This window comes from Cryptosporidium hominis (assembly GCF_000006425.1).
Source record: "Cryptosporidium hominis TU502 chromosome 8 CHRO018136, whole genome shotgun sequence".
Classification (NCBI taxonomy): Eukaryota; Apicomplexa; class Conoidasida; order Eucoccidiorida; family Cryptosporidiidae; genus Cryptosporidium; species Cryptosporidium hominis.
This window is the reverse complement of record NW_667267.1, coordinates 1-11,619: the sequence shown is the minus strand read 5'-3', so window position 1 is coordinate 11,619 and position 11,619 is coordinate 1. Positions and strand designations below refer to the sequence as shown.

At 29.3% G+C, this 11,619-nt stretch overlaps 3 protein-coding genes across 3 annotated transcripts; 1 reads left to right on the top strand and 2 right to left on the bottom strand.

Moving 5' to 3' along the window:
- The first annotated feature begins 414 nt into the window (after positions 1 to 414).
- On the top strand, positions 415 to 2,409 carry Chro.80460 (reticulocyte-binding protein 2 A). The annotated part of the gene is made up of 1 exon (XM_661430.1): positions 415 to 2,409. The coding sequence occupies one exon, from the start codon at positions 415 to 417 to the stop codon at positions 2,407 to 2,409; it is 1,995 nt and encodes a 664-aa protein (XP_666522.1).
- Positions 2,410 to 2,814: 405 nt separating this feature from the next.
- Positions 2,815 to 4,401, bottom strand: Chro.80461 (histidyl-tRNA synthetase (Histidine--tRNA ligase) (HisRS)). The annotated part of the gene is made up of 1 exon (XM_661429.1): positions 2,815 to 4,401. The coding sequence occupies one exon, from the start codon at positions 4,399 to 4,401 to the stop codon at positions 2,815 to 2,817; it is 1,587 nt and encodes a 528-aa protein (XP_666521.1).
- Positions 4,402 to 6,469: 2,068 nt separating this feature from the next.
- Positions 6,470 to 8,830, bottom strand: Chro.80462 (hypothetical protein). The annotated part of the gene is made up of 1 exon (XM_661428.1): positions 6,470 to 8,830. The coding sequence occupies one exon, from the start codon at positions 8,828 to 8,830 to the stop codon at positions 6,470 to 6,472; it is 2,361 nt and encodes a 786-aa protein (XP_666520.1).
- Between the last annotated feature and the right edge of the window lie 2,789 nt (positions 8,831 to 11,619).

Below are 11,619 nucleotides of genomic sequence, written 5' to 3'. Positions count from 1 at the left end.
AAATAAATGAATTAAAAGATGGTTTCTTAGCAATTGAAGATTATTTTAAACAAGATAAAGTTTTTAGTAAATTAGATTCAAATAATCAAAAGAAGTTATATGATAATTCAATATTTACAAGATATCCATCAAAAACATGTATATTTAAACAAGGAGAATTAGCCAAAAGTTTTATATTAATATTTGAAGGATCTGTTTCATTAATAGTAGATGAAGATTTAACAAAGATTCCAGAAAATTATAGAAAAAAATCATCAGGAACAAGTATTGGTGATAAATATTTAATCAATAGAATGAAATANTCCATATAGTTGTTATTGTGATTCAGAATGTGAATCAGTAATAATTATTACAATATCTGATGATATAATTAATTCAGTTTTAAATGATGAAATTAAACAAGAATTAATAAAAATGGATGAGAAATTAGAAAAGAAAAATCCAATTCCAATACAAGAAAAATTAAGATATCCTGATTTAAAATTAATTCCAAAAGTTGGAATAGGAAAGAATTTAAAAATAGAAAAAAGAAAAAAGAGTAATAATAATATTGAAAATGAAGAAGATAATGAAGATTGTAATAATGATGATAAAAATAAAAATAAAAATAATAATAATAGTGATAGTAATGATGAAAGTGATAAAGATTCTATAGATGAAAATAATAATGATAATAATGAATTATCAGAAAGTGAGAAAAAAATTTCATTAGAATATTTAAAAGCAGATATACAATCAAGAATATTAAGAAAACATATAAGTTTAGGAGATTGTTTTAATTATATGTATGAAAAATGTGTATCAAAAGAAAATAAAGAAAAAATGAAAAATAAACCACCAATAACATTATTTGATGAAGATAGTCAACCAGATAAAGATTTAATAATAAAATGGCCAAAATATGATAAATTATTTATTGGAAATTGGATAGATACTGATGCATTTGCAGAATATAAAACAAAAGTATTACATATTAAAGCAACATTTACAGATATTACAACAATATTTACAAATTTCTGTTCTCCATTAGATGATCGTTTATATATTGGTACTTTTTATAGAAATTTTGAGAAGATTTCAGAATTATCATTAAAAGATTTTAATAGAAGATTAGTAGAAATAGATGGAAGTGTATTTAATACATTTACAACAGTTGGAGGTGTAGTACCAGGTGGTAGTATATCAACAGATACATTTATAGTAATAGGTGGAAGAGCAGGTTTTACACGTCCAGAAGCAACAGAATTATTTTTAAAACAAATTGATGTATTAAAAACAAAAACAATATCATTAACAACATTATCAAAATTAGTATCAGGTGAAATAAGTAAAAAAGAAGCACATGAACAAGAATCAGGATATGGATTATTTAGTATGGCTCAAGATTATTTTGGTGGTGGAGGAGGATCAGTATCAAAATTATGTGATAGTAATGGTGTATTAGATTATAAGAAATTAACAACAAAATATGAAGATGTTAGTTGTAAAAAAGAGAAAGAATTAAAATTATTAGATAATAGAGAAAATATTAAATTATTAACAAATTTGGATAATATTGAACCATTAACAGTATTAAATAGTAATCAACGTATTTGGTTAATATCATTATTAGAAAGAAAACAAGTAAAAAAAGGTTCAAAATTTATTAATCAAGGAGATCCAAATGCACCAATGGTAATTTTATATAGAGGAGAATTATCAGTAATGCAGACAGGATTTTTTGGTTATGATTCTCAATTAGAAGAAATAATTGTTAAAGAAGAAAAAGATGATATAAAATTATATGGTTGGAAAGAATATTATTCATTAAAACAAGCATCAGAAGTATCATTAGTAGCAAAAAATGATTCAATAGTATATTTATTATCTAGAAATGATATTGATCAAATAATTGAGATGATTAATGATAGAGTTGAAAAGATTAAGAATATTTATTTAGTATTATTAAAAACACCAAATATACGTGATTGGCCAATAAATGTATTAGAAAAATTTGCATGTTGTCTTAGAATTGAAATATTTATGGATAATGATATAATTCTAGAGATGGGTCCTTGTGATACAGAAAATTTAAGATTTTATATTGTTGCTGATGGAGAAGTAATGATAGAAGGTGTACCAATGGGTGATATGGAAGAATTGAGTGATTATACAATAGGAAGAAGTAGATATTTTGGTGAATGGGCAATAATTAAAGGTTTTGATGAAAGAACATCAAATGTAATATCTAAAGGAAAAAAAACAGCTTTATTATCAATACCAAAAAGAGATTTTAAAAGAATATTATTATTAATTGGTGATTATGCAATACATAGATTCCAAGATTATGGACTACAATTGTATCACTTTTCACCAAAACATTCAAAGAGATTTAATAGTCCAATTCGTGTATTAAAAGATAAATCTTGATTTTAATTATAAATAATTGCATGCACGAAAATAAATTTAAAATAAATGTGTGTGTGAGAGAGAGAGAGAGAGCGCGCCAACGTTGCATGTTTTTTTTTTTTTTTTTTAATGAGTTGAATTATAATATAAACTTGAACAAAAGTCATTATTTATTGAAATGAAAGAGATAATTATAATACCATTTTTTTTCTTTTGTAATTACAGTAGGAAATATTTGATTTAATTATTATAATAGAAGAAGAAAAAAATTAGAATAGAAAATATATAGAATACTATAGTTAAATCTATTTATTTAGTGATTAATAAAGCCTATAAAATGAATTTTAATTAGTTCTTTAATATATTAGCGAGATTTTGAGTAGTTTATCAATTTTGGTATTAATTTTAAACAATTATGTGATAGAGTTACATTTTGAATTCTGAAGAGAATTTAGAATAGGTTGATCCAAATTGTAAAATAATTGATTGGATATGAGAAACAAGATCATTAATATGAACTTCTTGGGAAGAAATAGAAGTAGTTTGTTCTGCTTCTGCTTCTGATTGGTTATTATGGATGAATTTGAATTGAACAGTCTTCTTTAAAGCTTCGCTTTCTCCGATAATAATACAATAAGGAATATTATTATTGGAAGCATAGTCGAGTTGCTTTCTAAGTTTTCCATTTCCTGTAAGGGAAATTTCGCAAGAAATGTGATTATCCCATAATAATGACGCAATTTTGAATCTATATTCAAGGAAGGAATCACCAATATTACAAATAAGTACATCCGTGAAAGATCCTTTTGAGGAGTGATTGTAAGTTTTACAAGTCTCGAATTTTTTTTCAATTATACTCATAATACGCTCAACTCCAACAGAAAAGCCGACTGCGGGGATATTTTTCTGAGAAAACATTCCAATAAGCTGATCATATCTTCCACCTGCTGCAATACTACCAACATTTAACTCATTTGAGATTAATACGGCTTCATATATAACTCCAGTATAATAGTCTAATCCACGAGCAAGAGAAAGATCAAAAGAAAGATAGTTAATACAGTTGTTACAACTCTTTGTATACTTGAAAAGAGTTTCCAGCTCTTCTAGTGCTTTCATAATGTTCTTATTTTCCATCATTTCTTGATTAGATTTAATCTTTTCTAAAACATCAAATGGAGTTCCTTTTAATTGAATTATTGATCCAATCTTATCAACACTGGATTCTGATAAGCCTTTAATATTAATCATTTCATTTCTCACGCTTTCCCATGGTTCCTTATCAAGTTTGTCAATAGATGAGCAGGTTGTTTTAAATTTCTCACTAGGTACTCCTGAAATTTCAAGTATACCATCCAAGAGTTGTCTATGATTTATCTTAATCATGAATTGCCCAATCCAATTAGAAAAGGAAGATAATACTTGAGTTGCAATCTTGATGATTTCAGAGTCTGCAACCATTGAATCATAATGACCAACAATATCCAAATCACATTGATAAAATTCTCTAAATCTTCCTCTTGCCATTTGAGGCTCATCTCTTCTGTATACTTTTCCAATTTGATATCTTTTAAGGTGGTCAAGACCAGATGTTGCAATATATCTAGCTAAAGGTACTGTAAGATCATATCTAAGTGAAAGCTGTTCTCCACCTTGATCTTTTAAGTCGTAAATCAGCTTTGAATCTTCTCCATATTTACCTAAAAGCGTATCTTTGAGTTCAAATACTGGAGTATCAATTTCTACTGCTCCATGAGCTCTATATACTTCTCTAATCATTCCAAAAACTAGATTCTTAATTGCCATCTTCTGAGGAGTAACATCTTGAGTTCCTTTTGGAATTTTTGGACGTCTAAGAGATTGATTTTGAGGAGTTGTAATATATTTTAATGTTGAATCAAGTTTACAGATTTTTCCATCCTGGAAAATCTCTAGTATTTTGGAATAAATATTACTTTCAATACCATTTTTACTTGATTCAAATATTGGTGAATCTAATATCAAGTTAATCATAAATTGTCTAAATTCATGGATATTCTTTGATTCATGAGAAGCTATTGAACTTTCTTTTTTACTTTTCTTTTAGCTTTCTCAATACTAGATAAATATTGTTGGTAATTCTTGTCGGCAAGCTTTTGAAGTGATAAAATACAAATAATTGTAAAGATTTCAATATTCTCATTAGTCAAAACCTTTAATGCATCAATCAATTCCTTAGACTCCTCCATTGTAGATATTCTTAATATTATAGATGAGTCAAATTGTCCATTCATCATTTCACTAATTCTAGAGTTAATATGAGACAAATCTTCTATAGTTAATGGGGTTACAGACTTTGATATCTGCTCTATATTTAAACCTTGTACTGATATCTCTGAATCTAAAGCAAATTTAGAGAAGTCATTCTCAGAAACTATTTCCTCCTTAATTGTATCTCTTAAAAATAAATCCAAAAACTCGATACTTGATTTTTTCATATAATTAAGTGAAGATATAATATTCTTAAGTGGCTCCAAAATAGGCATAATCTTAATATAATCAATCGAGTTTTCAATACCTTTTGTACTTGTAGTTACATTACCACTCTTAGTATAGAATCCCTTAATACATTTGCTTAAATTTTCTATAGAATTCTGCAAAGTACCTAGTGAACACAAAATCTCAGATAACTTCACTCCAAGACTCTTGTTCTTCCATCTATTCTCCCTTTGAATTTTTGAATCCTCTAGAAGCCACCTAACGTTCCTTGTAGTTTCAGCTAAACCACCACTAGAAATGGATGATAAGTGAGCTAAAAAACATAATGGAAAAGACATTGCCTCCACCAGTATTGCCAAAGTACATTCTCCAAAGCTTTTCAAAGAGGAAGAAATACCCAAATAAAGAGCAAGTTGAGAAACTGTCATACTAAAACCTTTTGTAAAGGCTCTTGCATCTCTTTTTGATACTTTATGGCCTGAAATTCTTGAATATTCACCCAGCAAATTAGTTAAAGTCAACTCATCAGTACTCAAATATTTCACCTTTACTAATGTTGAACCCTTGTTTCTTAATTGATCTAACAACCACATCATTAACCTCTTAGATATTCCCTTTCCGTCGATTGCTATTCCCACTGCTTTAGTTAGCATTAATGCTCTTACCTCACTTAAACTCAATTCCTTACCTTCTTGAACCATCCCCACTTCATTGTCACCTGTCCAAAAATCTCCATCTTCTAACTGTTCTAACCCTTCACTTTCTCTCAACTTTGGCTCTACCACAAATTCAGATTTATCGCTTGTAGAAATCAATGCAACATCTTCCAAAGAAATTCCACCTGTTCCAATAAAAAAGCTTTCTTTTCCATTTTGTACCATTGGGTTTATCTATTATCCAATATTCTCTAACTTTAGCCTCTTTTTTCAGAAATCTCACTTTATTTTCCTTTTTCACACTTTTTTTTTCAAAAAACTTATATTTATTGCAATATTTTTGACAAGTTGGCGGGAACTATTTTTTTTTTTGTCTACAAGTTTTTCTTTACATAAACCGCCAATTAAATACAAAAAAAAGAAAACATTATAAATACACATTTTTAATCTAGTATGAACTACAATTAAACAAGAAGGTAACGAGTTAGCCAATTAAAGCTTCTAATAAACTAATCACTGAATATTATTCTGAATGCTTGAATATTTCTGCACTTAGTTCTAAATACTCAATTTACAATTGTTGCTGTCTTTCATATTTTACAGTCTTACAAGTTTACTGGAAATTTATCATTCTATTTATGTTTAAAATGGCGATGTATCTCTTTAGTATTTTTTTTAAGCAGACTTATGATAATGTGTCATCTGCATGTCATTTGTTTGTGATTTTTTGAATGTTGTAAAATATGATATTCCCAAAAAAACCTTTAATGAACTTATTGCTTAGATCACAACTCTTTTTTAATAGAACCTGTCTCTTAATATTGCATTATTGAACAAATTAAAATATAAAAAATGACATTTTATCCAGTAATTATTTAACTTTGCAAAAAATAACCCCTTATTAATTGTTGAATGATATAGTAAATCTGGCAGTCATAATTAATAAACTAATAAAATTCGGAACTTCGATTGACCATTTCAACAGGGTTTAATGCTCTAAATGTCTTGAGTTCATTTGATTCTACCTTACTACACGTTAATGTATTCATTATACAACCAGAGAAGCCACTTCTTTTTTGAACTTTTTTTATAGGAAGAAATGGATTTGGATGGGCCTTCGTGACACCATTGTTTATAATACTGTTACTTTCAATTGATTTACTGATAGCAGTTTGCTGTTTATTTTGAAAAACTTCACAATTATTAGAGTCCTTTTCCAATAATCTAGGCGCATTATGCAACGATTCAGCATGTTGAAAATCTGTATTAGTTTCAATATTTGTGACACCTCCTTGGTCAAATTCAAAATATTCTGGCATATCTCTTGTTAGATCTACAACATCTCTTGCTTGATCTTGAATATCCCTTTCTATTTCTGAAAAGATTCTTCCTGCTTCATCAATTGTACTATTTAATATTTTGGAGTTATTTTTCGAAGCATTAGTCTCTCCTTTTACTTCATAATTATCTGCATTATGATTAACATGTGATTTTTGATGATGCGAATGCTGCAAATAGTTTTCATTATTATTGAATGTTCTTTTTCCGTCCATATTTGGAGTGAATTCATTGTTTTTAAAATGATTTTTCACCCCATTTTCTTCCAGAGAGGACCTCCTCCTGCTCTGTGATCTTGAGCGGTCAATATAGCTGTGATTATGACCCTTTGGTGAATTAGAAGAATCGGCAACATACCCGTGGTTTAGTTCTTGAAATTCCCTAGGAGTCTGAATCTTTGGAATATCCCCAATGCTTATTGAAGAATCTGGATTTGTATTGGTTGAAAAGTTAATGTGTGCTTTTGCATTTCTTCCCCCAGAAATTTCATATTCAATTGCAGGTCCTGTTGGAGTAGATATTACATTAATATCAACGCCAGGCTTGATATGTAACTCAGTTACAACATTTTGAGTATCTGGATCAGCAAAAATAGTTGCCTTGGAGTTATTACTCTCACAATCTGGAAGCATATGAAAAACTATGGTCTGTTTACCAGATGGGGTAACTACAGGAAATTTCTCTGGAGAATTTCCAGACCGGTCATTACCATGTTTATTTAATCCTAGCCTAGAGCTTGCTAAAGACCTGGATGTCAAATTACCCATTCTTGGAGTATTCAATACTGAAGTTCTGTGTTGATTAACTGGAGAAATCAATCCTTCAGAAGTCTCAACAGGTTCCAATATTCCTATTTTTGGAGGAGGGCCTCTTCCTGTACTTTTTGTAGGTGAAAGGAGATCAGGAGAAGTAGCCCTTCTGGAACCACCTGCTGAGATTGGAAGATTATTTGTGTCATTACAATATTCAAACTCTGATGGAACTCCTAATACAGTATTTCTATGACCTGATGAAATTGTAGTCATATTTGGTGAGGATTCCCTTAAAGCTTCATTTGGATTTATTTCACCATTTCTAGCATTTCTATAGTTTGATTCGAATACTTCTCCATGAATTTGATCAGCTTGATTTGCAGATCTTCTATCTCTAAAATTATTAATATGTTGCATTTCTAGATTTCTATCATATTCAAATTGATTTTTGTTAAGTTGATAGCCTTTGTCAAAATTGAAATCATCCCTCACTCCTTCTTCATATTGTTGTCGCGTTGGACCCCTAATTTGGCTTCTGGACCCACGCCTAGCTTTGTTAAATTTAGGACTATTAATTCCATTTATTCGAGCTCCAGTAGGAGAGAATGACCTACTTCTAAATTGTTCTGGATTTGAAGACTTAATAATAGTTGAAATAGTTGGTAATTCATAATGTCTTGAGTACCTGACCAGATTTGCACCATTTTTAACGAGATTATTCCTTCTTTTTTCAGCATCCAAGTCATCATATTCTTCCTCAAAAAGAAATTCTTCTTCAATTTCTCCATCGCTCGGCTCGTATTGAGCTCTAGTATCCTGCCAAATTTCACGTATAAATCGTGCCTCATCATAACTTAATGGCAGATCTTTTGATCTTCTAGGTTGTAATTCGCCATAAACATCCCAAGGATTACGAAATTTTGGTATCCTACTTTTATCAGTCCTTCGCACCCCTTTCTTTATATTTGGCTTATAACTTAATGAATGACGTCTTCGGTGAATCATTTCCATTGGGCAACAGCTAACTTCTTCATTAACAAAATTCTGGTTTATTTCATGGTCTATCATTTCATCCTCCTCATAGTATTGATTGTTGCTATCATAATATTCTCCTTGCTCATATTCATAATAATTGTCAAAATTTCCATCATCTCGTAGAAAACCGTCATTTTGATTTCGCACAAACTGATAATCCATATACGGATTCATCTGTTGCATAGATTGTTTAAAAATGATTTAAGCCGCGATATTGTATTTTTAGGTCAGTATAATAATTGACCTTAAATTTCAATCTCTCGCCTAATAACTTATTGATTTTAATCCCACTTTAAGTAGTAGTCTAATACTTCTTATTTTCTTAATATAATGGTTTCCCTATTTTTACTCAAAACCTTAATTATTTGTTATTTCACTACATATTAAATCTATCTTATTTAAATCGTTTTTTTTTTCATTGCTAATCACACAATTTTCGGAGTGCAAAGAGACGCAGACGTATTGCATTCGTCACATTGACTTTTGGTTATAAGGAAAGTAGTAATTGTGGAAAAAAAGAGAAAGTAGAGGTGAGCAGAAGTTATCTTTGCAAAACATATAAGATATATTTAAACAGACAAATTAGCAAAATTTTATTTTTCTTTGTATCTTTAGAGCACATCTTTTTAATTTTTTACTTTAAAGTTTTTTACATGTTATATGCACACGTCTATGACTAGATTTTTGTAATAGAGTATTTTATTACAGAAAATAATACATGCACAACTTTGATTTAAATTCTCAGGGTTTAGTTTTAATAGAAAAATATATTAAGAATTTTCAAATTCTTTTTTTTTTTTACATATTTTTTGCAAACTAACTTTATCGAGGTTAATTTGGTAGTTAAATTATGCAGGCAGAGTTGTTTAGCTATAAATTAGAAAAAAATATTTAATTTTGCCGTGTTAATTTTTTCAGTTTAATATCCTAGATTTTTTCCTCGCCATTACATAATCCTTATATTATCAAAAGCTATTAGCATACATTTGTTTTTCTAATATCGGTAGTCGACCCGCCATGAGCTTTTGGCGGGAATCGTTTGTGGATGGTCTAATATTGTGCATGTAATGCAATTTAATGGCTAGTTAATTATATAGAAAAACTAATTAGGTGTATAAGAGCAGTCAAAATACTGGTTAGACAGTAATAGCTTTCTGGATGGGAGACTATGAGTCTGAATCTTGCAATTGCTAATTTGGGAGTTGAGGTAAGTTGATCTATAAGTAAAATATTCCAAGGAAAGTAATCTTGCAATTGTTTAACAAAAAAGAAAATTGTTGACATATTGCTTAAATACAAACTTTCTTATAATATAAAGATATTTATTTATTTACTTTTTTTTTATTAGGTTTATATTTCAAGTGTTCGAGAATTTGAACTTCCAAACAAAGATGATTATACAAATAATTCAGTAAATTGTATATGTGTATTGTGGTTACCATATGAAGACCCATTGGAAATATTTGGGCTTCAACAAGGTATTAGGTGGGATCCAATTTTAGGAAGAAGATGTACTGGAGTAGCAGTTGCAAGACCTTGTACAAAACCTGGAAAGTTGAAATCTCTAGAATGTGATTTTACTACATATATTCATGCACTGAATGTTGCAAAAGTAAAATATGTTCATAATAAAGAAATTAATACAGTTTCAGATAAATCAGATAGCGAAGAAATCTCTTGCTCTGAAAAATCAATTGGAAAGTATATTGGAAATGCTAAATTTGAAAATGCCTTAAAATTTTGTGTTGAATTTCCGCACAAGCATTACAACAATGCGCAAATTTATGATGGAAAGTATTGCATTTACAACCCTAACTTGGATGAAGTTCATCGCCTCTTATCTCCCGATGAAGATTCCAAAGAACCTATGCCAATTTTTGTTTCACTGGGGTATATCTCTGAAACTTCACAGAATTCTAGGGTATTTAGGCCAGCTTCAAAATGGAGGAGGCCAATGAATGCAATTGGAGATGGAAGATATAATTTAGAGAATTCAGATCCAATTAATTGGATTGGAACAGCAGTTATAACAAAAGAAGATTGGATTAGAAGCTATACATCCGGGAGAGTATTTCCACTAAAGCTTCTCCCTCATTATCAATTAATGTCTTTGGTTGCAGATTATCGCAAACAAATACTGGATGAAAATAACATAAAAGAAAAGGAGACAAAGTTATCTTTCATTAATTCATTAATGAGTGAAATTGAAAAGTTTAAAGTTGACATCTCAAATTCAAGACTAAATGGTGGTGATGCCAATGCCTCAAATGAAAAATGTGATAATAATTTTGGAACTATTCAAATACAAATTAAAACATTTGTATCATATCCAATAAGAACTGAAGGAGCATTAAAACCTCTTGTCACTGTTTATAATCGCCAAGACCTGAAGAATCAATTTTTTTTAGCAAGTCTTTGTTATGTAGATGTTATTCTTTTAGACAATGTTCCTGCTTGGAGCGACATTGATATATGGGATATTGCTCATTCTAAAATTCACATTTGCGTAGTATGGAAACATGAAAGAAGGATTTTGCATCAGGGAGGAAATGCCCTTGAGTTATTTCCATACAGGTGTGTAAAAATTAATGGTCTTCCAGAAAATATTGAATTTAAGGATATGAAAACAATAAAAGAAAAAAATATGAAAATGAGATGTTTATTCTCTGGAAGAGTATTATTAACTCCAGTTCCTGGGAGTGAGCCTGATATATATATATATATGTTATTAAATGGAAAGCCATTTTCCTGTATTCGTGATCCTATTTCTATGAGAAATTTTGACCCAAGTACTTCAAATTATGATAAATATTATGATTTGGATAGGATTGATTCAAGTGTTGAAAGTGTTATTAAAGAATTTGAGACAAGAGGAAGATTTTCTGGAACTTTAAAATGTAAAGTAAATGTTTGGCCAGACAATTCGTGCTTTTTATCAAGAAAAGAATATTCTTACCTAAATCTTCGTCCTC